General features: G+C 41.4%; 2 protein-coding genes across 4 annotated transcripts in view; one reads left to right on the top strand and one right to left on the bottom strand.

Moving 5' to 3' along the window:
• Positions 1 to 2,925: 2,925 nt before the first annotated feature.
• Positions 2,926 to 11,778, bottom strand: Timm21 (translocase of inner mitochondrial membrane 21). Its single transcript, XM_041640923.1, has 6 exons — positions 11,118 to 11,778; positions 8,880 to 8,942; positions 8,697 to 8,794; positions 3,627 to 3,700; positions 3,439 to 3,544; positions 2,926 to 3,332 (listed from the first exon to the last, which is right to left on the bottom strand). Exons 1-6 carry the CDS (start codon positions 11,410 to 11,412, stop codon positions 3,234 to 3,236), a joined length of 735 nt encoding a protein of 244 aa, XP_041496857.1. The 5' UTR covers positions 11,413 to 11,778; the 3' UTR covers positions 2,926 to 3,233.
• A 64-nt stretch (positions 11,779 to 11,842) lies between these two features.
• The window catches only part of Fbxo15 (F-box protein 15), a 49,520-nt gene continuing 33,617 nt past the window's right edge, over positions 11,843 to 27,745 (top strand). Inside the window, exons 1-5 of one of the 3 annotated variants that reach the window (XM_041640922.1) lie at positions 11,843 to 12,341; positions 16,647 to 16,757; positions 21,261 to 21,365; positions 23,267 to 23,509; positions 24,543 to 24,752. In XM_041640922.1, the coding sequence (XP_041496856.1) occupies positions 11,992 to 12,341; positions 16,647 to 16,757; positions 21,261 to 21,365; positions 23,267 to 23,509; positions 24,543 to 24,752 (1,019 nt within the window). In that variant the 5' untranslated portion in view covers positions 11,843 to 11,991. The remainder of the gene's footprint in view (positions 12,342 to 16,646; positions 16,758 to 21,260; positions 21,366 to 23,266; positions 23,510 to 24,542; positions 24,753 to 27,745) is intronic. The other 2 variants (XM_041640920.1, XM_041640921.1) reach the window with 2 other exon arrangements.

Below are 27,745 nucleotides of genomic sequence, written 5' to 3'. Positions count from 1 at the left end.
TAAGGGAGAGTAGGAGAAGAGGCCATGACGTGGGAGCAGAAGGCTAGGGAGAGGGGTTTCTAGAGAGTCAGAAATGGCGATGAAGGAGAGAAGGGGGCTTAGAGGGCAACATACGGAGCTGCAGCCTGTTGGGTCCCAAAGAAGACCTAGCCAGAAATGGAGGTCTACGTTTCCTTGGGATGTGGGCTTCAGCGTGAGGTTATCTGTACTTGGAAATGTTTTGTATAGTTCCCAGCACTCCACACATACAAACTCTCATTCTCTAGCCCAGAACCTAAAAGTCTTCATATTCCCATTTTCATAGGAGGGAAGCAAGATGTTTCAAGTCTCCTTGAATAAATGTCCTCCAGGTAGTCAAATCAAGGAACCTTTAAGAGTAGGGTGCAATCAGGTCTAGAGGTCTCCTTGCTCCCTCATGTTCTACCACAAGAAGAGGGCTAGAGAGCTAGAGATGCCTGTGCCATCACCAATAAGAAACTTACACATAAGTCCTAACCAATACTATGGTGTTCCAGGACTGAAAAAGTTAGAGATGAAAAAATCTCAATAATAACACATAAAGCCATCATATTTGACAAGTACTGGAAAGAACAATTTCATCATTGCTCTGACAAAGAGTAGGCATTTTAAGGTCTGTTTATGTGATATGAATATATATATATATATATATATATATATATATATATATATATATATATATATATATATACAGCCCTACAGGTTTTTTAAGACATCATCTTTCTGTGTAGCCCCATATATCCTGGAAATCACTATTTAGACCACCTGGCTTGGCACTCAGAGAGACTTAGCATAGATAAAAAGTATAGTTCAACTTTCCTGTAAGATAGAAGGTTTGCTGAGGTACTCTGCCCCCTCTTTCCAAGGTTTGGCTTTTATGAATGCTGCCTCTGTCTACCAAGTTTTAGCTTTTTTTGTCTCTACTCTGATTGTAGCTTAGCTGCACAGCTACCCCAGTGCAGTCAAATACATTTCTTTCCAAATCATAAAACCATTTTGTTTAAAAGTAAATAAGACATTTCTATTAAATGGGAACAGAATATAGGAGCTCTAGTCAGTAAATGGAACCAAAGTCTACTGGGTAGTTCAAATAACTATTTGGTCTTTCTTCCCTGGAATCTCGTTTGCTGTAGTGCAGACTAAGTGACCTCAAAGGGTGGTTATTCCTCATTCCACTATGGCTGCCGAGGCTGACTCTCTAGAGATGGGTGTTTCCTTCCACGATTTCTTCTCCTAGTATTGTTTCTAGAGACATTTGAGTTGTACTGTTTGGATTATTAATTTCTCTTACTCAGGCAGACTTAATTTTGGGAAGGGCAAGACTACATACACTTTTGCGGTCTTCTATTTTTTTATGCCTAGAATATTCATATCTCAGCCGCATCTTCAGCCACCCTTTGAACAATACAGTATCTGGATACTAGAAGCATAAGCATCTCTACAGTTTGGATGTTGTGCATGCCCGGGTGCTGGCTCTCGCTGGAGCAGCTCTGTGTGATCTCCTCTGCCCTAAAGATGTCCTGAGGTAGATTTCACCTCGAGCATAAGCTGAGGGAGTGAAATGTGGAGAAGAAACCCTAGAGGATTTGAAAACTGGGCAAGCCTGGGTTCAAATACCTATTCTAAAGTCTTACTGGGGGCGACCTACTACTGCAGGTGTGGCTCCCCAAGAAGTATGTCCACACTGCAGTATCTGGTGATGTAGGAGGGTCGGTCATCTTTCTATGTGTTACTTTCATTGGTTAATAAAGAAACTGCCTTGGCCCTTTGATAGGACAGAAAATTGTTTAAGTTAAAAAAAAAATCAGGTAACTAAAGCAAAGAGATAACCTAAGTTGGACAGATGGGTACTTCCTCTCCTAAATAAGTTAATCATCTCAAGAACACATCTAAAATCCCTCACCATCCATTCCAAAGACAGAAGAAACATGCCAGGAAACCCTCCTGAGGATAAAAAGGTTCCTATACCTGTCTAGTGCACAGAACACTTGTTTATATAATCAAGACTTCCAAGAGGAGACCCCTTTAAAAAACACACCTAGAAAATAGAACAGGACATTTATTTATTTATTGTTTTGTGTGTTTTGATATATTTGGACAAGCCAAATTAGAGACTTTTCTTGTAAAATGTTCTTGCAAGATATGCAAACTTGTAAAATTAGAGTTTTGTTTGAACAAACACTTGAATGTTTGTTCAATATGTTCACTCAGTTCCCTTAGGAGTTCCACTCTTGGTTTGGAAATGTCAGCCTTATGTTCTGGAAGGCAGGGCTGGATTGTCCAGAGCACATCAGCAGTGCTGGAACCCTTGTTCCGTCTCCCTAAGCACAGGGGGAGGTCTGACAGGTAAGACCCGTGCTGGCTCCTGTGTCCACCAGCAAAGGTGGAGTGATCCATTCCCCTGCTCGTGGGCTATGCACTCTCCTCTGTGCTCAGTGCCCTCAGCTCACGAGGGGACACAGATTGAGGCCCAAGATCATGAGTGTATGCCACCTTCTCACAGTGTGTTTGTTATCTGGCTTTACTACTGTTCTTATATAGTTTCACATGCTGCTAAATCCCTGTCTCTGGCCTCCATCTTTGGAGGCTGTCCCTGTGCCCACCAAACCAAACCTTGACCCCTCCCCCAGTCTATTTAATTGCTCCCTGGACCCCCTCTTCAGAGCAGTCACATTTGGGGCTTCCCGGTTTCCCTCAGGGCCACCCAAGAGCGCAGAAATCCCATTATACCTGGACCTCCTTTAATTCGGCTTGATTGGGATTTTTGCATCAGCAGAGAGCTTGCATTAGGAAAAGTTCCTAACAATGCTTATCTCAATCAGATTTTAAAGTATATGAAAATGCTTTTGACAACTTTCTGTTAGTTTCATCTTTACTTTTAAGGCTGTAGAAAAAACCATACAATACTGAAAAACATAAAATACTGGCAATTTTATTGATGTGGTGTATAAATTTCAGTAACAAAATTTTCTCATGAACATAGAGCTGAAATACTGTCATGATTGGCAATTTGATATGATACTGTAAAATTTGCTACATTTCACGATTTTCACAAGAAAAAATCTGAGTCTGGTTTGTCCAAACTCATGAACTCTCACTTCCTGCGTGACATACTTTTTATTCTTATTTTTCTGAACAGATTCTGAGAGTTGTGAAGAGCACAGTGTGATGAATCCCTTTATCCCTGCAGAAGGCAGTGGCTTGGCTTGATTCTTCTAACTCTCTTGGGAACGGTTATCTTCAATGATAATAGATCTCATGGGAGTCACGTTCACATATACGTATCGAAATTCAAATTGGCCACTCTGTGGGTTCTGAAAAACACGCACAAGTTATTACCCTCCCCAGAGCTTCGGCAGCACTATGGTCAGAGCCATGTACCCACGTACCCACGTACCCCACGACCCGAGACGGGCGTACCTCTTCCACTTCTGCATGCACGGTCCCTTGCCTCCCTGGTTCAGAGCCCTCAATGTAGAATTTCACACGGATGCGCTTTAGCCCGTTTTTTACGTATTCAACAAAACTGTCAAGAAAATATAAAGATGCCATCCAAGTTCCTTTTATTTCAAGTTTATCCTAGAGTTCTTCCAAGGACACTGTATTACCTGACATGCTGTCTCCGCCCACGTCTTGACATTTCCCCGTAGCCTTTCAGAGGCTTGCCAAACACGCTGATCACCTGCAGAACAGAGAACATGCTTCTTAGTGTGACTCTTTCCATGGCTCCTATATAACAATTAGTTTCTGAAAATCAAGTGATGCATTATTTGTTTGCACATTCCAAGTGATTTTACAAAAAAAAAAAAATCAGCATGGTGAAGCCCCTTTACAAAAATGGTGACTCAAACAAGAAAGCTAGAAGTAGAAGGGCATTGTGTAAAATTATATTGTAAATAAGGAAATATCTCATGCACAGGGACAGAAATGGGCCACTCTGTTGTAGCTTGAGAATGATACAGGCTGAAGTGAACCTGTCCCCTCTCCTTACAAGAAACAAAACCAAAGTATTGAAATATTTCTCTACTAACACTCACTTTGGAATATAAAACGGACAGGCATTTGAAATGAAATTATTAGGTGTCAAGTATTAAAGGCTGTGAGGTAAAAATGAAATTTTAAAGCCCTAATCACAGTGAGGAAAAAGTATCAATGACGCTGCTAGAATGAACGTGCAAATCTTTTCTTCCCAATGAGAAAATTTACTTGGTGTAGAAAGTTTGCATTGAGTTTTCAAAGCAAAAACGACACAAATAGAGCATCAGATGATATTGCTGAGTGTCCCTAATACTGCAAGCATACACGAAAAGGAAGGTGTAATTAGTACCAGACACCTAAAACCTCTGTAGCATGAACAATAAAAAACCAGAGACAGATATTGGGGTTCAAGCAGAAGACCAGAAAAGCAAAGCAGCCAACTAACAGAGAGGCCTTTAAACTCTACCAAATAGTCAGACTGAATGGGCACGATCCTGTCTCCACGAATCCTCAGACTCCACTAGAACTCCAGCGAGTTCCTGCCTCTTCCCATTTACATTCTCCTCTCCACCCAGCCATATTGCTCCTGTTTCCACCTCTGTAGTGCTGGGATTAAAGGTGTGTGACGTGACTCCCAAACACTGGGATTAAAGGTGTAAACCATTATCACATGGATCTGTTTCTGGGCCAATCTTGTGTAGCCCAAGGGTAGCCTTCATCTCCCAGAGATCCCTCAGCCTTGTCTCTAGAGGTTTGAGATTAAAGGTGTGTGCCACCACTCCCTGGCCTCTAGTGGCTTAGCTTTGCATTCTGATCTTCAGGCAAGCTTTATTTATTAAAATACAAATAAAATTATCAGCACATTTCCCTTTTTTGTCTAAAATAAAAAAGGCTATAACTAATATAAAAACTATATATAAAAATACAATAACCATATACAACATATACAGGCAATAAGTAAATCAACAATGTCTAGTCCATTAGCATTTAACAAGTTCAGAGAAATCCCTCCATATCTATCCTATCTTGGTGAGTCCAAAGTTTTGTACCTAATTTACTTTCTATCACAAAACTTGCTTTCTGCATCTGGTAAACAAGGAAAACTATAAAGATCTCGTCTTCAACTCCCTTAGAGACCCAAGAAGGAAATATTATCTGAGTAAGCAGGAAGTGTAAGCAAGCAACTTCCAAAAAAATATGAGTAATGACAAAACAGCTGGTTGCCTGGACAGTCACTCATGATTGCTCTGCAATGTTGGGGCATCCATTTTCACCCTATAGGACTAGTACATATGACAGACTTTTCTGTGAAGCAGGATATTCTGAAGGGCTCCCTTTCTTGTCTTGATGATGTTTGGCAATCAATTTTTTTTTTTTTTGTCTTGCTTGTCCAATTACAACAGCATACTGTCAGCAGTCAAGGAAAGGGCATTTTCTTGCCCAGTGGCTTACTTTTGCCACAAAGAAAATAAACTCCTTGTGGAGTTTCTTTGATGCCCATCATCTTCTCTGAAGTAGATTGGTGCTGCCAGCAGACATGTCTCATTGTCAAAAAAGATAAAAAAGAGTCTGGTATTAAAATATATTAAACGCCATATTCTATAGATCTCTGAAGTGTTTGAAGATGACCTATTTAGACATATTTATATATTATATACATTATATTATATTTATATGTGTTTGACCTGAAAACACACCTACTGTGAGTATAATTTAGACTGTAATAGAAGACTAACTACTAACCTGCACTTTCTTATTACTCTAAACAGATGGTAATAATAACTTCCAAGAACTAGAAATTTGCATTACATTGTTAAATAAGCTGTTTAGGTACAATACCATGAACAAGATTAGAAACATATGTATGGTATGTTTCAACAAAATTAATCTCAAATTTGTATACCATATGCAAAAATCTAAGGTAAAAATTTTAAAACTAGTAGTTGCTTTTAAAAAGTATAGATTCAATAATCTACCTTTTAATTTATCATATCTATATTCTCGCTTTTTTCTTTTCAGAGTGGATCCAATAATCTACCATTTTATCCTATCATATCTGTATCCCCCTTTTTTTCTCTTCAAATCAAGAATCTTGAATCTTATCTCCTTTGTTTTGATCTTTTCCTGACCATGACCAGTAACAACTTGTAATCAATTGCCCTAAATAATGACAAATATCTATAACCCAATGAAAGACCAAAAGTCTCCCACTCCTTCTCTTGGGAATGTGGGCATCATGTTCTTAAATTTACTTCCTGCTTTCTGGGGGGCAATGGTATCTTTTGGGGATCCTGAAAAGAAAAATCTGGGTTAACTGTCAAGTCATGGGAGAGGGAGTTGTATCATTTGTTGTCCAGTCTCTGCATAATGGGAAAGTGGAGGGTTTGTCTCAAGTCCTGGCTAGAGTAGTCTGTGAGACTGGATCATCTCAGCTAGCCACCTAGAAACTGTTCAGAGCATGTCACAGTCCAAAGCTGATTAGGTGGTGTTTTCAGGTAAGTGGTGTTATCATAGTCCTGGAGGTGTCGTCGTTGGGGGCCCCATCCTTCTTTTGGAGACTTCAAAGGCCACTGTTAGTGCTCATGGTTCACTGAAGCAAACTGATAGAAACTCAAACCCGAAACCATGTACAGAAAGGTAGAGGAAACCTTTTCCTAGAATTAGTTAGTACTCTATATGATCATTAATATCATGACAAAAAGTTAAAATATACATATAATAAATATATATTAATCTTATAAAATTTATACCTTAAGAAAAGTCAATATAAAACCAAAGGATTGTGAGATTAGTGGCAATAAAGTAGTCCTTAAGTATTTGTTTTTCTTTGTTCCATATCAGGAGGCTCTTCTTACAGGAAACAGAGATTTTGGATCACTTTAATAAGCATGCTCGAGTTTAGAGAAGAGAGTCCCCTTCCAACTCCAGAGTCAGCTTTCATCTTTAATTAAGATGGGATTACAAAAGACCATTTGCATTACATGTCTGTAGAAAATAGCAGAAACAAACATTTGGGAAGACTTATGAAATTTTATACTGTTAGAAATATGATATACTAATAGGCCAATTTACTATTTCTCTAGGGATATTTTCTTCTGGATGATTTGTCCTTTTTCTTCATATACCTCACTTGTGCCCTTTAGATTCCTTAGCTAGATAACTTTAGTCTTCTGAAAAGACAGAAACAAAACCCTTCCCCAACCCTAATTTTGGGGAGATTAATATGTGATCAAATAAAAAGCATTTCTTGGTTTTATAGGTTAGTTTAGATTAAACAGTCATACTGTTTGATGAACTATCATCTCTTCTAATTAAGAGATTATTATTGATAATATTATATGATCAATATTATCATATTACAAATAATATGGTAATTAATTATTATTATTATCCCTTGTTCAAATAAAATTTTTATCAATTTTGATGCTAACCATAGCTTTTCTTCTCTTGTGGAAACAAAATCAAAACCCCTTTCCCAATATAACACATGTCCTGGCTTCCATTCTGAGGTCAGTACATCTTTAATGTATCTCGGCTGATTTAATTTTGCAGTTTTTATGCTATCCAACGTCTCTCTGAAGCTGTTGTTCCTTTCTCATTAGCATTTAGAAAATTCAAAGTTAATAAAGTGTTAGGTAATCTATTTCTGGGGGCCTTTATTATCCCTTTCGGTTTATTTAACACATCCTTTAGAGTTTGATCTTTCTATAACTGCCTGCCCTGTAGGATTATTTGGTATACTTGTAATATGTTTTATATTTTAATAAGCAAGAAACTGTTTCATTTTCTTAGAGACATATGCTGAAGCATGGTCTGTCTTTATTTGTGCAGGTATACCCATGATGGCCATAACTTCCAGCAAATGTGTGATTACTGAATCAGCCTTTTCCAAACTTGAAGCAGTTGCCCATTAAAATCCTGGATAGGTATCAATGGTGTAGTGCACAGATTTTAGTTTTCCAAATTCTACAAAATGGAACACATCCATCTGCCACATTTCATTCTCTTGGCTACACTTCTTCTCAGTCTTCCCCTCTGTGGTTGAGGACACAAAAGGAAAAATGCCACAGACCACCAGCTTCTGAAGCATCCACCCTGAGGCAGAGGCATTTAACACCCATGAAGAACTGACAATGATCACTGGCACAGCTGGGAGGAAAACATATGCAGTGAGCTCTGAGTGCCAGGGTCAAAGTGAATCAGTGCACAATGACCTAACGACATACAGACAACCCAAGCAGCCCATCGTATGATGTCACTTCTGCAGACGTGATGCATTCCTGCTCCCCAACATGTAGAAGGAGCTGAGGGCAGGCATTACTGCCACCCAGCTCCCGGCCACCTGGCTAGCTTATGCTCCGAAATAACAACACACAAACTGTATTCATATAAACACTACCTAGCCCATTATATCTAGCCTCTTCTTGGCTAACTCTCATATCTTGCTTAACCCATTTCTAATAATGTGTGTAGCACCACGAGGTGGTGTCTTACCGGGAAAGATTCAGTATGTCTGACCTGGTGGCTGGATCCATCGTGTCTGACCTCACTTCCCTTCTTCCCAGCATTCTGTTCTGACTACTCCACTCACCTATGTTCTGACCTATCAGGCCAAGCAGTTTTCTTTATTAATTAATCAATGAAACAACAGACATAAAGACCCTTCTACATCACCAACACCTTCTCATCAGGGAACTAACCTCAGGATGTGCTCTGCATTTTCCTAAGGCTTTCCCATAGATGATATTAGGACTGGATGAAGAAAACAGTTCTTTGAAAACTGTATATAACAAGGCACCTGAAAAAGCAGAGAGAAAGGTGAAGCACAGCCACGGGGTAAGAGGCTGGGGAAAGGTATCCAGGCACTTGCTGGGCTTTGCGACCTGTAATGCTGACACCGAAGAACACCACTATCAAGTAGCTGAAGTCTCTTCCGGCTTCTTTCACTGCAAAGAAAAATGTTGAAAGGTTACAGGTGTGTCTACAGTACCCTGGCCCCTGGGGACCTGGTTGTTCCTAGCAGGTAGCATGTGGTGGTCAGGCCCAATGGAACATTCTCAGCACCTGATCTCAATGCTCCTGAGCTTTAGTGTTTCAAAAGGATCCTTCATCCAAGCACTAACCAAGCCTAGTCCCGCTTAGCTTCCAAGAGCAGAAGAGAATGGGCTGTTCAGTGTGGCATGACTGTACACGTGACCGAGCAATCTGTGTACTTCTTTCACTGAGTAGCATAATGTTGATACTGTTTCCTTTCTAGTGGCATAAAACCCTTTTCAGTCTCCAGAGTGAGAACGGCCACAGATAGGCAACATGGACAGAAGTCTACCCTGTCCGATCAAGGTTCAATCAACCCGAAGACAAGGGAACAGAGGGATCCAAATGGAAGCAACTCTTCACAGAACTACCTCACAGGTCCCCACTGACTGGTGCATAAAGTTAGTGAATGGAAATTGGAATTGGAAGGTAGTTCGCCAGGATGGTCTATGAATCAAATAAACCTACAGAGACTGTTCTTATTTTTCTGTACTAAGTAAGAACATGTGGGGAGCTAAAGATAATTAATCAAGAATATTATGTATATAGACACACATTATTTACATAAGTGCATGTTATGTGTGAAAAGCTACATCATCACAGTGTACTTTTTCACGGATGCTGAGAACATTTACATCTTTGGTACACTTATAGGTTAGTATAGTCAAATTAGGAACCTAGTTTTCTCTGACTTCAGTCCTTAAAAAATGAGGAAATCAAAAATTTAACAGGTGGTATTTTTCCTGCACTTTTCCCCATATGTACAGTAAAATACTATAATAAAACCACTCATTTAAAGGTAGTATTTACTGTAATGTATTTGGGTTTTAGTACTGGTTGTTAACCTGAACTGTGTTCAGGTGGCCGGAGAGATGGCTCAGAGGTTGAGAGTATTTGCTGCTCTTGCCGACAACTGCAGTTCAGTTCCCAGCACCCACATCTGGTGGCTCACACTTGCCTGTAACTCCAGGTTCAGAGGATCTGACAACCTTTCCTGGCTTCCATGTTTGCCTACATTAATGTACACACACACACACACTCTAAAAGAAAACCTTTAAAAAAAAAGAAAAGAAAATAGAAATATTGCATCTTGCCAGGCAGTGGTGGCACATGCCTTTAATTCCAGCACTCGGGAGGCAGAGGCAGGCGAATCTCTATGAGGTCAAGGCCAGCCTGGTCTACATGAGTTCCAGGACAGCTCCAAAGATACAGAGAAGCCCTGTCTTGAAAAAAAAAAAAAAAGAAAAATAGAGAAAAAGATATATTGCATTGCATCTACTAAAATTTATATAATTCATGGGATTGATCTCAACAGTAATTGCTTCGCAAACCCAATCTCTTTACTAGGCTCAGTGGCTGAGGTCTGCAATGACAATCTCTATTCCAGTACCCATAATGTCATAAACTACATGTCAACAGACACCACCATGCATGGCCCCAAGTGGGCAGCACAACAGTTAGACTAAGACATAACCATAATTGTTCTTCTTCCTAAATCAGGTCATTGGCCTGAACAACCCAGAATCCTGTTCCTCCCCACACGCAGTCCTGACAGGAAATTTCTAATCCAAGCACCAAGAGCTCTGTAATATCGACTGTGTGTAAAGCTATGATTATTACACACATCTGCTAAGTTCTAAAAATTTCTGTTAAATATTACATTGTAACTTTCTTCATTCTTCTGACTTTTTGACTCAGTATTCTCACACAAGACCCTCATTCCTTGTGTTTCTGAAGTCCTCTGTCTCTGTTACTGAATGACAAAACACTTTATTGATTGACAATAATCTCTTCCTATTTATGCACACACTTATTATTCACAATGTAATAACTATACCAAATACAAGATCAATTTTCAAAACATAAAGTTGTGAAAACTGCGGGTCAACACTGGTTGGTTGTAAACTATATGTTTAACAGTTCTTTTTAATTATTTTAATCTGGATAATTCCCCTATCCCATCTTTAGACGTGAACTAGGCATGAAATGGTATTTGGCAGATTAGCTGGAGAGGCAGATCTTCACTGAAGTAGTATCAATCTGTATGTATGTATGTATGTACGTACGTATACACTCTATCTATTTACCTTTCTGAGACATTGAGAGGCCGGTTTCCCCTCTCTGATTTTCGTGAACAGACACTTGCTTGCTGCTGTCCTCTTTCACTTTCTGGGGGTCTGGTCCTTGGGTACAGAAGGTTTTCCGGGTGAACCCAAGCTCGGTTCTAGGATGCACTGTTTTCTTCTGCTCGAACAGCCCCCACCTCAAAGGCTGAGTCTTCAAGCAAGCTTTCGTGTGCACAAAGTGTGGCAGCAACTGCCAGCCCAAACACCCGGGCAGCTTCTCCATATGCGGCACAACTCGTAGAAAAGCACAAAGCATGTTCACAAAAACCGCAGGGCTTCGGGACTGCAACTTCTAAAGCTTAGTAATCCACACACTCAACTGAACGAGACATGAAATCCAGTCATTCACATTCCGCAGTGTGTTAGGCGGATATCAAGATGAAAAATCCCAGAGAGGTTACGCACGCCTTTCTGTCCTTTTCTTTTTCCTCTCTGGAATTAAAACGCCCTATTTACCTTACTATTGACATTCACATCTTGCCCGCCGTGCTTTCGCAAAGCAGCCTGGGAAGCCCCATGAGCCCTGGGAATCGCAGTTTAAGGACTTCACTTTTTCCTGTGTAACCAGAGAAGGGAAGGCAGGAGGGACTACATCTCCCACAATGCACGGAGAAAGCCGCAGTCCAGAAGGTACTCCCAGACGCCTCTGCGCGGATGCCTGTGCTTGCGCTCAGTGTCTTTAAGGCAGGCAGAGACAGGGATGTTAATGGCTGCTTGTTTTCATCTGGAACTTGCAGATTCCGACGGGTTGTGAATTGAGTCTTCTCATGGCCTCTCTACAGAGGACTGTCGTGTCATGGGTTTGCCATAATTATGAGACAGGGACAATTTCAGCATGTCCGTTTCCTCTAGAAATCAGCTGACAAACGTAGGTGAACAGGGCCACAGGCCAATGGCCCCGCGCTGTGACCGGCGAACCCTCATCGGCATGACGGGGTCGGCAAAGCGCCGACCCGGAAGCGCCCGGACGCCGGAAGCAAAGGCGGAGCTGTCCACGCCAGGTCCACCCTCGTGCGCATGCGCGAGGGGCGGTGCCTCACTTCGGCACTGTGTCTCCATGGCGACCGGACGCGGCCGGATGCCGCGGTCGGGACGTTTCGGACCTCAGGCGCTGCGCGGGTCCCTGCATGGTGATGGCTCTGCCCGGGACAGCGCGGGGGCGGCCGCGGGGCGCTCCGCGTACAGGTGATGCTCGGGGCACGTGGGTGGTTCTCCCTTCGGAATCCCATCCCGCTGCTCTTTCCAGAATATTTTCATTGGTCCCATCTGGCATGTGACTGCTGTTTCTTGTTTTAACTTTTTAACGCGGGAAACAGTAAGAACGACAAAAGGAAACCTCTCCATCGTGGAAACCTAGGGTACCTCAAGTTAGGACACAAGTAGAGGTGCTTTCTAAGGAGGTAACAGGTATTACTAAGCCTTCCATCCGTTCATTGGTTTGCCCCGTGGTTAGGCTCTATGATGACTTCCAACAGCTGGAAGCCTGCGGCAGCGCACGTGCGAAGACAGGTGAAGACTTGCGTTTTATAGATTTCAGAATGAGAATCAGCTTTTTCTATGGCCCTGTAACATGGAGTAGAATGGATCCATCGAAACCCAGTGCTAAGGAGGTGTTTCTTGCCATCGGGACGGTCTCGAGGCTTTCCTTGGCGTTTTTGTGCACCTCTCCCACCAAGCCAAGAGGTTTTCTAGACGGCCACATCTTGTTATGAAGCCCTGTTGTAGTTTGCTACGTTTCTAGTAAGTGTACGAGCCTGCACGATGACTGTTCTATCCTCAAGGTTGGTTTTCTGTTTCTCTCAAGGAGTGCCTCTAAACCAAAGGATGTTCCTCTCTCATAGTGAGAGAGAACAGTGTTAACACATGGGGGAAAGGCTCTGAAATCTTTATTCACCCAAATAAGTACCTTAGTTAACTTGCTTCCTTATGGGCTGCTTCTAGCACTGTACCGTCACTCCAGTTAGATCACTGCGGAAGGATGATGCTAAGAATTTGCTTTTCTTCTGAGACAGGATCTCTCTATGTAGCCCTAGCTGTCCTGACTCACTGAGAGCCGCCTGCCTCCACCTCCCAAGTGCTGGGATTAGAAGTGTGTGCCCCCACGCCTGGCAAGTATTTACATCTTGAGGATTTTCATTTTATTCCTGAGGCTTCTTAATGTATAGATGCAGCAGTCGAGTGCATGCTTCTGAAGCACCCAGGTATCCTGTGGAGGCACAAATAACCTGCCAATGTCAACTACTTAGGTCCCTTGACCTCAACTCCAGGACCCTGTCCTTTGTCCTTCCTATGTCCCTATGTCTACCATTTCAGAAAGATGGTGTTGTTATAATAGTTCTTGAATGAGTTCTCAAGATGCTGAACAAATCAGGTTTGTGACAGAATGGTGACATTGTTTGCAAAAAGATGAGAAAGACTGGACTTTAAGCTGGAAGGTTGAAGTTTAAGTTAAATTTTTTTCTATTCCTCAATTTACTCTTCACATAGTGGTCTGCATGGGTGGGCAGGAAGAATGTTGTCAGAGTGTTTGATTTCTTTTTAAGCTGGGTGAGCCTTCTGATAGATCCATTTAAATAAAGTACCTCTCATGGTGTGGGAACCTGCTCCCTCTCAGCCTGTGAATTTGACTATGCGTTGAGAAGGCAGTTATTAGCCCTGTTGTGGAGCACGCCTTTAATCCCAACATTCATGAGGCAGAAGCAGCTGGATCTCCAAGTTCAAGATCAGCGTGGTCTACAGAGTGAGTTCCAGGATAGCCACGGCTACAACAAGAATTAACATTTATAAATATTATGTACTGTAAGAAATACAACAGAATGCATGTCAAGTTTAGTTAATTTATATCTAGTCTGACTTATTTCACACTAACAAATACAATTTAAAATTATTTTTACAAATGTCTTGCACTTTTCTAAGCTCTCAGGAAAAATGTTCGCATGAGATGTATTTATTGCTAATCCATTGTCATTCTCTTCTCTGACCTTTTCTTTGTGCACTTGAAAAATGCTTCCAAACTAAACAGTGGGTTTGACATAGAGCTGCTTGAAGATAGGTGTTCATTTCACCGATTGTGTAGTGGACTGGGCCATTTAGAATGCCAAGTCATTTTCAGGAAGAAATGGAGTTGTGCTTTTCAATCATGCTAAAATTAAATTGATAAATATTTGAAATGGTAAAAAGAACTCCAAAATGGTTGTCAGGAGAATCTTGGGAATCTAGTCAGAGACTTGGTTGTCTTTTCTATGAAACGAGAGGAAGGGATCTTTTTTGAGTTTGTTTTTTTTTTTTTTTGAGAAAGGGTGTGTCTGTATAGTTCAGGCTGTCCTGTACCGAGTGCCAGGATTAAAGGATTGCACCAATGTTCAGCAAGGGGGTCTTTTTTAAAGGCAGATAGAAGAAAGCCATTAGAAAGGAGTCGCACTGTTTTAAGAAAAGTATTAAAAACCATGTCTGTAATAAAATACTCTTGCTTTTCTTATAAATATAGGATGCAGTAAGTTTTAAAGCATTTAATACATTCCTTTGTACAGAATATGCCATTAAGATGTATCTGAAGAATAAACTGGTAAATAAGCTGTAGTAAATGCTTTAGTCAAAGACAGGCATATCTGTTTGGTATCAGGTTAGGGAAAAGCCTTTGGTACCTTTTTCTTTTCTCAATAGCTGGTGCCAGGAAGTACCTACCTGCCTAATCATTACTTAATTGTTTAGGGAGAGTGAACAGCTTGATTGTGAGGATGCCATAATACACATTAACTACAGGTTTTGCACACACACTCAGAAAAGAGATAACAGTTCATTTCATGAGGTTTGCTCAGCAAGTGAATTTAGCCTTGGTGCTCTGAGCTGGACATTTTTTGGGAGAACTATCGGGAGAGCACATTTTCTTGAGTTAAAGCATATTTCCAGAAATGGAATTCTGACTTTAAAAATGTGCTTAGATGTTAATCCAAATGTGTCTTGGGAACCAGGTTGGTCCTGAAGGTGATTAGGCATTGGTGAATGAGAAATGGGTAATATGTACTCTATATTGTACCTTAAATAGCAAGCAGGGTGTGGGGGTGTATCAGCAACTGATGTGTGTATGTTGTACATTGCTCAAAGAAGTAGCTTCTAGGGATTTCCAAGAAAAATGAAATATTCACTAAGAGCACTCAGCGGGGCTACTTCCTAAAAATGGGATCTGTGGACTGTGACTTCCTGTTGTTTCAGATCTCCTCCAGTCTGCTAGCGAGCATCAGTTGAGGACTTACCCAATTCAGACTTGTTTTAGGAACTTTGAAAGACTATATTTATGTCATCATATCTAAAAAGCTGTTAATTAATAAGATGCATTGTTTTATGTATCTCTAAAAAGATAGCCAATTAAAATATAATTTATTGACTATAAGGTGTTAAAATGTGGGAAACTTTAGTATAGAGGGACTTCTCTGCCTAACTAAAGATAGTTAAACCAAAGGTTAACTAAAGGATAGTCAATGCTATCCTTGGAAACTGCTTGGAAGATCAACAAAGTTGTAGGTTGCCTTGACAGATCTAGCTCACAGGTAGGAAGTTATGAAAAATCTATGGATTCTACCTTCAGTAGGTTTCTGTTATATTATTGAAAGTGGCCTCTGGATATATCTGTTTTAGATAGATTTAATTGTCTGCTTGGCACAGCCCAAAACCACCTGAGAAGGGAATCTTAGTTGGGAACTGCCCAGATCAGATTGGCCTCAGGGCATGGCTGTGAGTGATTGTGTTGATTGTTAATGATGGAGAAGAGCCAGCCCACTGTGGGCATCACCATTCACTGGGCACATACGGTCCTGCTTGTTAATGGATGGAGGAGGGCCAGCCCACTGTGGGCATCACCATTCATTGGGCACATACGGGCCTGGGGTGTAAAAGTCAGTTAAGCTGAGCTTGTGAGTGACTGTGTTGATTGTTAATGGATGGAGGAGGGCCAGCCCACTGTGGGCATCACCATTCACTGGACACATGCAGTCCTGGGGTGTAAAAGCCAGTTAAGCTGAGCTTGTAAGTGAGCACCCAGCATCAGTGCCCATGGGTTGTGCTTCTCAAGCTCCTCTAGGTTCCTGGTCGTACTGATGGACTATAGCCTGTAACGTGCCCTTTTCTCCTCTAAATTGTTTCTGGGTTAGAGCATTTGTGAAATGAAACAGGGCAGCATGTTTCTCCTTTTCCCTTCGTTCCCCTCCATCCATTCGGGGATGCCCCAGTGACAGGCTGTAATGGAGCACCAGTACTGCACTGTAAAGTGCAGATTTTAGCTTTATTAACCTACCACACACTTGATTTGGACCCCTCCCTTCCGTTCCCCTCCATTCTTTTCTCCCCTTTCCCCCTCTTTATTTTCAGAGGTGAAGTTTTGCATTGAATAATCTTTGGAGTCTATTGATCCTTCAGAATTTTGCGAAGGGGAGCAGATAACTCACCTCATTTGGTAATTATTATATAACTTGAGTTTCTCACTTTTACTTTCAGAAAGGGTTTTGGAGTTAAGTTTGCTAGAGGCTCACCTGTGGTGAGGCAGTGGACCAGGCATGGCCAGCACAATGAGATGTCCTCCTCCATCTCTTTTGTATCCCTGGACAGGTACGTAGCCTGCTTCTCATGGGGCAGTGGGCTTTAAGCATGGGGTTTTTAGAGAAAATTATAGTGCAGCATATACCAAGTTGCTATTTTGAGCTTTCTAAGAATAGGATTGTGTAGGAAGAATGTACAACACAGAGTTTGACACGAGTCATGAGCCTGTCACCATTATCCTTATTAGACTAGTTAATGAAACTAAACCTCTAAAGGTGACAAGTACACTGAATTCTCCTTCTATTAAATTGTTCTTCTTAATTATTCACTTCTTGGGAGATAAGAACTGGTGGAAAGCCAAAAGAAGATCATGTTTTTTCTGAAGTTGTACAGCCTATGGAATTTTTTTTTTTAGATCAGTGGTTTGGAATTCTTTGTCACTGTGAGATTTATACTGTGACCATTGGAACCAAAATTCATTCAATCTTTTAAAAAAATTGTGAACTGATATTAACATGCCTGTAGATGTGTGTTGCAATACCATGTTGGGATACATTGATGTAATTAGCATCCCTTGGAGCCCCGTGATGTTGGTATTTTCATGGAGAGACATTCAGGATACAAAGCCTGAAGGCTCTGTGTATTGCAAAAACAATTTACAATTGGACATTTAATACTGTATCATACTTGGTTCAGCCAACAGTACCATGTAATATATGCACATTTCAATGTACTTATTTTAGTATGTTTTTACACATAGAAGTCAAAAGAGATAATTAAGTACATCAGTTATGTTTAAGACCCTTTATTCTGGGAATTGGATCTGATGCTGTTCCTGATGCTGGGGACACACAGTGAACCTTTACATGTATTTTCTAGTAGCTGATAGACTAGTGAGAGAGAGGTTTTTTTTTTTTTAATGAAAAATTGTAAATTGGAGTGCATGCTGTCAAGGAAATGAATGAATTCCATACTGTAGAATAATACAATCAGGTGGTAAGGAAAGGCTTTCTTGGGGAGGTGACATTGAAGATGGAAAGTAAAAGTTGAGATTAAAGACCTTGGAGAAGAGGTACCAGAGTGGGAACCCAGAGGTACAGAGACAGACTTACTCTAAGAGAGGCACCGAGTAGCTAGTGTGATGGGAAAGGCGTAGGCTCCCATGATCCTGGGTAGAAGCTGAACTTCTAAAATATCTTGTTTACATGCCTGTCTCTCTATCAGGAGGAGGGATAGAGTGAGACAGGCAAGTTTGGAACATTTGGAGGTATAACTGACATTATTCATAAGTAAAATAGATGTCCTTGTCCTTGTGAGGAGTAAACAGACTGTTAGCTCCGGCAGATGTGTAGATGAAGGTACTGCTGCAGAGATGGGAGAGTGGGGGATGCAGGAGAGAGTCCTGTTGATGATAAGAGTTTGCAGAGACTCCACAGGTCCAGTGCTAGCTCTCCTGGATGTGATGGATTTGGGGCAAGAAGAGAGAAACTTGTCTTTTGAGGAAGCCCAGAGATACTGGGCCATTGAGAAGCAACCAAGGATCCAGGAAAGACCTATGAGAGCGGAGGGCCAATCCTTATTTTTATGTTGTTTTGTGTTTTGTATTTATATTATGAAAAACAAAGAAGAGGAGGCATGGACATAGAGACAGTAAGTAGAGACAAGCTGGTGTGTTTTCTTTTGTTGTTTATCTTCCCTGGAAGCTCTGCAGCCAGTGGTTTTGCAGAGGTTGTGTAGCAGTTAGAGAAAGCTTGGGGAGAGCTGGGCTTGGGTCAGTAGGTAAATATTAAGGTGAGACATTTTGGCCATGGTTCAAAGGCTAATGCGATGCTGGAGAAGAGGGAGGCCCGAATAGAAGACTGGAGGCTTTGAGGACATGGCTGGGAATCCAGGGCCAAGGTGGTTTGATAGATGGAAGCGAGCATTCTCTGAAGAAGTGGGGTGGGGTAAGGGTGGGGATGATGAGTGCACACATACTGGAGTAGATTACTTGTGTACAGTATGGGCAAAGACATGTTTGTAGTTCAGTCACTGTATTAGTTACTTGTCTGTTCTTTTGATAGAACACCATGTCTAAGGCAACTTACAGAAGGAAAGTTAATTTTGTTTATGGCTCCAGAGAGTTTGAGTCTATGGAGCAGCATGCTGAGAGCTCACATCTTGAACTGCAGACACAAAGTAGAGAGGGGACAGGGTATAGGGCAAGGCCTCTCCAAGTTTGCCTTTGGTGACACACTTCCTCCAGCAAGACCATACCTCATAAGCCCCTCCAAATAGCAGTACCAACTGGATTGGACCAACTATTCAAATACCTAAGACTATGGGCTACAATTTCCCATTCAAACTATCCCCACAGTATTGAAAATGAACATATAAAAATCAACTGAGTTTCTTAGGGAAGACCACTCACTTAAAGCAGAACTTCTTGTCCCCATCTTTGTTTCTGTTCTGTCTCACTTCCTCATGCCCTTTCCGACTTTGTTATTCTTTATCTTCATTCCAGGGATTATGTGAATTAATTAGAATCCAATAAAAAGCAGTCCAACGTGGGTGTAAACATTGGTTGGTCCAGCTTAGTGACAAGTCATTAAGTAGTAAATATGAATGTGTTATACAGGTCTTGTGTAGTTCACCAGTGCTGCTGTGAGTTGGAGTAACAGCTGTGTCATATCCAGAGGATGGCATTCCACAGAACTCTTCTGCATTCTCTTGTTCTTCCATTCTTTCTCTCTATCTTCCAGGATGTCCCCTGAGCCTTGGGAGGGGTGGAGTTATGTAGATATGTCTCAGTTATGGTTGAGCACTTATTCAAAGGACTTTGAACAGTGAAGGATAGATGGGATCAAGATATATATCTCCCCATGTTCAACTCTGGTGGCTACAAAGATGGAACTTACTCATTGCCTCACTTGCATGGGACTTCATTCAGTTAAATCCCTACAGTTACTCCATACCTTTCTGAAATGTCTTTATGATCAACTTAGTTTGAATTGTAATAATTTAAAAATATAGGCACAGACTTTTATAAAGAATTTAAAATATGAAAGGACATGCAGTGGCTAGTCCTAACAGTGACTGCCTTAGTACTTTTCTATTGCTGTGATGAAACACCATGACGGAAGGAAAGGCTTGATTTGACTTACATGTTTGGAATCTTAGTCTATTGAAGAAAGCCAAGGCAGCAATTCAAACTGGTCTGGAACCTGATGCAGAGGCTGTAAGGGATGCAAGGGTATGGGGTGTGGGAGGTTGGGGTGGTGGTGTTGCTTCCTGGATTGCTCCCTTGTCTTGCTCAGTTTGCTTTCTTATAGAACCCAGGACCATGTGTCCAGGGATGGTACCACCCACAACTGAGGTCCAGCCCATTATGACCTCTCCATCAATCATTAATTAAGAAAATATTCTACAGGCCTGCCTATATTACTGAAGCATTTTCTCAATTCAGGGCCCTTCCTCAGGTGACCCCCTTTGTGTCAAGTAGGCTTACAACTAGCCAGCATGATACCAAAACTCCCCACCCCCATTTTGTTCTCTACCATTTCTTATTGAAGGTGTCTAACACTGATTATGAATATTAAAGATTTCATGGGCAGGGCAGGGAAGATTTAACTAAGGTGAGGCTGCCTGTTCTTGCAGAAGCCTTGAACAGTGGGTGCACTCACATGGTGACATGGATCAAATATGTGAAGAATTAGCTGCCTCTCTCCAAGGATACATATTTTTCTTTCTTAGTATTTTCAGGATTTTAGGACTAACTTCTCCCTATGAAATGTATGATTACTGAATTCTATTAGTAAATAAAATTATTTTAATTATTAAAGTCACAAATAGAGACTGACCAAACCATTTGAAGTTGGTCCCAAAGGGTTTTCTTAGTCCTTTATCGCTATGTGTTCCTCTTCCATCTCTTGCAACAGTCTTCACAGCCCTGTTCATTTGCCCTGCAGCTAAGTGCTGATACAGATGCTCGGAGGCCCATTCCTGCTTTCCTCATGCTGCCGGATTCTTGTGGTGTGTGTAGAATTCTGCAACTATGAAAGTAGAAGGAATCTCGATAATAAAGTATAACATTCATTTAGACATAAAGCTCTTCAGAAGACTCTATGAAGCCTGACGTTTTCTTGAACTAGAGAGGAAGCAGTTAGTGTCCCTCTATGAGGACATTTAGCAGGCTGGTGAATGAGAACCTGAAATGCAGGTTAGGTGTGAACACAGTTAATGTTTCCAATTCTAGCAGCAGCATTCATGGCGAGAATGTGTTTCCATCTTCTAGTTCCTGCATTTCAGCAGAGGATAACACCTTCATAATAGAGTCATTGAACCAAAGTGGCTGACATACTGAAAAAGCCAGTTCTCTGTGTCTATGCTCTCCTCATTGGTCTATGCAATGAGAACTGTAATAACCAGAAAATTACAAACAAGAAATTAATCGAGGATGAGAGAAGAGTTTGCCTATTAAACAGATGAGTATGATAGTAGCCCTCTCTTTAGAGATGCATAGCCAGTTGTATTCTGGGTAATTTGTAGATTCAGTATCTGCTATCTTGTTTAATTTTCTCCCTCCTCTCTCAGAATGCCCTCTGAAGTCTTGCTGAATATATTTTCCTACTTGGATGCTGTGAGCTTGCTGGGCACTGGATGTGTGAACAGACGCTTTTATCATTTGGCCAGTGACAAGTAAGGAGGTTACTATGTCTGTCTGTTCTGTGTGATAATAGAAGTCATGAAAATTAGTAGACAGCCATTTGCTAAAAATTAAGAGAATTAATTTTAATCCTATTTTAGACAATAATGTGTCTAATTCTACATGTAGTCATGTATTTCCAAACATTTGCATTTCTGAGTATCAGGCTATTCTTTGTGTATACTGAAGATAAAGCCTATTCCTCTCATTCATTCACAGAAATTTTCACCTAGTTCTTGGGCAGATGGTGTGCGCTACTGGCAGTCATACAGATCATAGAAAAAGAAGTGTGTGTGTGGACTTTTAAATTGACATAGCTTTTCCTCCAATATCTGCCAGTCAAATGGACTTGACACATGGAAAGAGTGAGAGAGGGTAAGAGAGAGAGAGACACAGCATGTGGAGGCTTGGGGACCAGGGAGACTCCTCAGTTAGACTCTTGGGCATCTATGAATAAAGAGGAGTCACTGCTTCTATTTTTCTTTGTGAGCTTGGCCTGTACCTAGAATTTCCTCTTGTACAGAGAGAGATGGAGTGCCCCTAATATCTACTGAGCATTTTGTTCCCACGTTTTGGCTTTTTAGGGTTCTCTCTTACTCAGCATCAAAGACCATGCACATATTGACTCCATATAGACCCTGCAGGAATGTAGTTGTTCGATGTGGAAGGTAAAGGTGTGGGGAATGACAGATAGGGTGCAGGGTTTTCTATTCTGGAGCATGGCAGGCAGGGAACATTCTCTATGGTGGTTCTCAGACTCTAGTCCATGCGAGAAGATGCACAGTCAGCTGGGAAAATATAAGACTTTGGGTTCCTAACTCTGTATCTGTGAACATTATGGCTCAGTGCTTTGAATTGTGATTTAGTGGTTTGGAATCCATATTTTTTTTACAGTTTCTTCAGGTCATAGTAATGAATAATCTAGTACTGAAATGACTAGTCTAATATATCTTTGATGTTTTGGTGTTTGCCTTTTAAGTGAGGAAACATAGTAAACCATCTGTTCTCACTAAGGTTGTCCTCACACTTCTCACTCTGCCACGGGAACATGCACCTGCTCTGAGTGAGGAGCGAGGTTCTTGTCTTTTCATTTATAAAGATACAAGAAATTCTTATGCAAGAGGATACATGTTTTATCTATATCAACTACTAGATGGCATTTGACAATAATTTTGGAATGAATATAGATAATTTTTGAATCATTAAAATGTGTGTGTATTCATGCATATTTGAACATACCAGTCTTGGCTGCAATTATATGATCTGTTGTACAGCGGGGGTGAAAACAGTAGCTACCTCATGTATTTATTGGGAGGAGTAAATGAGTTAATGTGTGTGAATTACTTAAGTAACAATTGACATGTGTGCTCAGGAAAGCTTAACAAACACTTAATAAAGTTATATTTTAGTTACTTTCTCTATTTTACTTTTGAAATTGGAGCAGGCATGTTCATTGTTAAAATTTAAAGATAGGAAGCAGAATGAATGTAGACTATGTTTACTCATTGTTTTGCAAGTGTGTACAGAGCTTACACACGTACATACCCACAGTAAGACCAGATTCACCCTTATGTACACCTATGACTTTCCTGTGATTGAACTCCTCTTCAGTCTTCTAGCAGAAAGACAACATTTGATGATCCCAAGTAACAAGGAATTCGTAATTTAAACTTGACTCTGGAAATAGGATTTTCCCTTTTTTATGTGCTTTTGGGGATAGTGGATCTAAAGCATATCATTTCAGACTGTGGTCCACTGTACACACGTAGACAGGCAAATTCTTCATTGAATTGGTCTACTTGAAATGAAAAGTTACTGTGCATCTCTAATGTAATATATTGTTACAGGCACTCTACAGTGCCTCCACATTCTATCCTTTATCCCTTTCTTCCAGTCTTATTTGGAGAAGAATCTACTCAGCTGCATTTGCATCCAAAAGATCCCACTGGAAAGTTCATTCAGTGGAGGAGACAGCCACATCCGTGAGCTTACTGTCAGTTGAGGATAAAGAAGGCGGATACTGGAAGAAAGAGTATATTACAAAGCAAATCTCATCTGTGAAAGAAGCACTAACCCAAATTGCCAAACCTGTTAACTCCTACACAGGTCTTCCTACGAAATTCAAAGAGGTCCTCAGGTGTGTAGGCTGCTGTTGGATGCTTCACTGGCTCCTGGACAGAACCACAGGATCGTCCAGGTTCTAACCTAGTGTTGTCATATCCAGGTGTTTTAGACATACAGTGGATGTGCAAGGTTCTTACTTAGTTTGCAGGCTGAAGGATTGAAACTAGGGCCTTCCATGTGCTGGGGAAGTGGATATCACGAACTACACTCCTAGACTAGGGCCTTCTATGTGCTGGGGAAGTGGATATCATGAACTACACTCCTAGACTAGGGCCTTCCATGTGCTGGGGAAGTGGATATCATGAACTACACTCCTAGACTAGGGCCTTCCATGTGCTGGGGAAGTGGATATCATGAACTACACTCCTAGACTGGGGCCTTTCATGTGCTGGGGAAGTGGATATCATGAACTGCACTCCTAGACTAGGGCCTTCCATGTGCTGGGGAAGTGGATATCATGAGCTACATTCCTAGACTGGGGCCTTTCATGTGCTGGGGAAGTGGATATCATGAACTACACTCCTAGACTAGGGCCTTGCATGTGCTGGGGAAGTGGATATCATGAACTACACTCCTAGACTAGGGCCTTGCATGTGCTGGGGAAGTGGATATCATGAACTACACTCCTAGACTGGGGCCTTTCATGTGCTGGGGAAGTGGATATCATGAGCTACATTCCTAGACTAGGTGAGCAGTTTATATTAGAGGGTGCTGTCTCTGATCTTGTGTGTGTGTGTAAAATTTATGAGACATTTTGGTATTTCCTTACATTTTTATAAACAGAAGAAACAGCCTCATGATGTTGAGTAGGTGTTGAAGATGCCCTTCCATTGTCTGAACTGCTAGTCATGGAACAGGGATAATTTGCTGGAGGAAAGAAAGGTTCAGAAGGTGCTGTGGGTGAAATATGTCAGAAGTGTGCCAAGGATTTTGACTTTTGTCTTTAAGGAAGTAGATATTATGGAAATACACATCAAGTATGTGTGTGTTTGTTGATACAGAGTTCTTTCTTTGAAAGCACTTTGAGCTATCATTTCTTTCTCTAGAGTATTTGGCCTACGTTTTGTAATTATATTAAGAGAGAAAAGTGGAAAAGAACACATCATGCAACATGTTGATGTTTCCTTCAATGATACATCTGTCACTGTTGTGTGGTATGGCAAAAACTGGCCGAAGCTTGCCATGTTGTCCACCCTGGATTTGTGTGGCATGACTCCAGTCTTTGCAGATCGGCATAAAACCTTCGACCCATATGGGTAAGTACTAACTCATCAGCACATTGACAAGGACGCCTGGGACCTAAATATTGGTATTTCTTTGTTTTTTTTTCTTTTTTTTTATTGAGAAAAGGAGAAAAAAAAACAAGTTTCCTCCTCCTCCCAGCCTCCCATTTCCCTTCCCCTCCTCCCACACTTCTCCCCCTCCTCCCACCCTTCTCCCCCTCCTCCCACCCTTCTTCCCCTCCCCCCACTCCTCTCCCCCCCCTCCAGTCCAATGAGCAGTCAGGGTTCCCTGCCCTGTGGTAAGTCCTAGGTCCTCCCCCGTCCATCCATTTCTAGGAAGGTGAACATCCAAACTGGCTAGGCTCCCACAAAGCCAGCACATTACGTAGGTTCAAAACCCTGTGCCATTGTCCTTGGGTTCTCATCAGCTCTCATTGTTCGCCATGCTCAGAGAGTCCAGTTTTATCCCATGCTTTTTCAGTCACAGTCCAGCTGGCCTTGGTGAACTCCCAATAGATCAGCTCCACTGTCTCACTTGGTGGGTGCTCCCCTCGTGGTCCTGACTTCTTTGCTCATGTTCTCCCTCCTTCTACTCCTCATTGGGACCTTGGGAGCTCAGTCCAGTGCTCCAGTGTGGGTCTCTGTCTCCATCCATCACCAGATGAAGGTTCTATGATGATATGCAAGATATTCGACAGTATTGCTATAGGATAGGGTCATTTCAGGTTCCCTATCCTCAGCTGCCCAAGGAACTAACTGGGGACCTCGGCTTGGGCATCTGGGAGCCACTCTAGGTTCAAGTCTCTTGCCAACCCTAAGGTGGCTCCCTTAACTAAGAATTGTGCTTCCGTGCTCCCCTATCCAACCTTCCTTTATCCCAATCCTCCTTTTTCCCCAAGTTCCCCCCATTCTTCCCTTCTCCCTTTTCTCTCCCCATCTCCCCTTACCCCCATCCCACCCCACCCCCAAGATCTCAATTTTCTCCCCGGCAATTTTGTCTACTTCCCATAGCCAAGAGGACAACTATATGTTTTTCCTTTGGTTCACCTTCTTACTTAGCTTCTTTGGGATCACCAATTGTAGACTCCGTGACCCTTGTTTATGGCTAGAAACCAATTATGAGTGAGTACATCCCGTATTCATCTTTTTGGGTCTGGGTTACCTTACTCAGGATAGTGTTTTCTATTTCCATCCATTTGCATGCAAAATTTGAGAAGTCATTGTTTTTTACTGCAGCGTAGTACTCTAATGTGTAGATATTCCACACTTTCTTCTTCCATTCTTCCATTGAAGGGCATCTAGGTTGTTTCCAGGTTCTGGCTATTACGAATAATACTGCTATGAACATAGTTGAACAAATGCTCTTGTCATATGATAGGGCATCTCTTGGGTATATTCCCAAGAGTGGTATTGCTGGGTCCAGGGGTAGGTTGATCCTGAATTTCCTGAGAAACCGAAACACCGATTTCCAAAGTGGTTGCACAAGATTGCATTCCCACCAGCAATGGATGAGGGTACCCCTTCCTCCACAGCCTCTCCAGCAAAGGCTATCATTGGAGTTTTTTTATTTTAGCCATTCTGACAGGTGTAAGATGATATCTCAAAGTTGTTTTGATTTGCATTTCCCTGATCGCTAAGGAGGTTGAACATGACCTTAAGTGTCTTTTGGCCATTTGAACTTCCTCTGCTGAGAATTCTCTGTTCAGTTCAGTGCCCCATTTTTTAATTGGGTTAATTAGCATTTTAAAGCCTAGTTTCCTGAGTTCTCTATATATTTTGGAGATCAGACCTTTGTCTGTTGCGGGGTTGGTGAAGATCTTCTCCCAGTCAGTAGGTTGCCTTTTTGTCTTGGTGACAGTGTCCTTTGCTTTACAGAAGCTTCTCAGTTTTAGTAGGTCCCATTTATTCAATGTTGCCCTTAATGTCTGTGCTGTTGGGGTTACACATAGGAAGCGATCTCCTGTGCCCATCTCCTGTAGGGTACTTCCCACTTTCTCTTCTTCAGGTTCAATGTGTTCTGACTGATAGTGAGGTCTTTAATCCATTTGGACTTGAGTTTTGTGCATGGTGATAGATATGGGTCTATTTTCATTCTTCTACAGGTTGACATCCAGTTATGCCAGCACCATTTGTTGAAGATACTTTCTTTCTTCCATTGTATACTTTTGGCTCCTTTATCAAAAATGAGGTGTTCATAGGTTTGTGGGTTAAAATCCAGGTCTTCTATACGATTCCATTGGTCGACTTCTCTGTTTTTATGCCAGTACCACACTGTTTTCATCACTGTAGCTCTGTAATAGAGTTTGAAGTCAGGGATGGTAATGCCTCCAGACAATCCTTTATTGTATAGGATTGTTTTGGCTATCCTGGGTTTTTTGTTTTTCCATATAAAGTTGATTATTGTCCTCTCAAGATCTGTGAAGAATTTTGATGGGACCCTGATGTGGATTGCATTGAATCTATAAATTGCCTTTGGTAGAATTGCCATTTTTACTATGTTGATCCTCCCAATCCAAGAGCAAGGGAGGTCCTTCCATTTTCTGGTATACTCCTCAGTTTCTTTCTTCAATGCCTTAAAGTTCTTGTCAAATAGATCTTTCACTTCCTTGGTTAGGGTTACCCCAAGATATTTTATGCTCTTTGTGGCTATCGTGAAAGGTGAAGCTTCTCTGATTTCCCTCTCTGCTTCCATATCCTTTGTGTATAAGAGGGCGACTGATTTTTTGGAATTGATCTTGTATCCTGCCACATTACTAAAGGTGTTTATCAGCTGTAAAAGTTCTTTGGTGGAGTTTTGGGGGTCGCTTATGTACACTATCATATCATCTGCAAATAACGAAAGTTTCACTTCTTCCTTTCCAATTCGAATCCCCTTGATCCCCTTATGTTGTCTTATTGCTATTGCTAGAACTTCAAGCACTATATTGAAGAGGTATGGCGAGAGTGGACAGCCTTGTCGTGTTCCTGAGTTTAGTGGGATGGCTTTAAGTTTCTCTCCATTTAATTTAATGTTAGCTGTCGGCTTG

Source organism: Microtus oregoni, unplaced genomic scaffold, assembly GCF_018167655.1.
Source record: "Microtus oregoni isolate MIOR12 unplaced genomic scaffold, Mior012 000065F_ref0000479, whole genome shotgun sequence".
Classification (NCBI taxonomy): Eukaryota; Metazoa; Chordata; class Mammalia; order Rodentia; family Cricetidae; genus Microtus; species Microtus oregoni.
This window is presented reverse-complemented; position numbering and strand designations above follow the sequence as displayed.

Coding starts and splice junctions, on each gene's coding strand:
- Timm21 (XM_041640923.1), bottom strand. CDS start 11,412: ATGCTTTGTGCTTTTCTACGAGTTGTGCCGCATATGGAGAAGCTGCCC. Junction 8,795..8,879: donor CTTCGGTGTCAGCATTACAG/GTCGCAAAGCCC, acceptor CTGCTTTTTCAG/GTGCCTTGTTATATACAGTT. Junction 3,333..3,438: donor TGCATGCAGAAGTGGAAGAG/GTACGCCCGTCT, acceptor CGTGTTTTTCAG/AACCCACAGAGTGGCCAATT.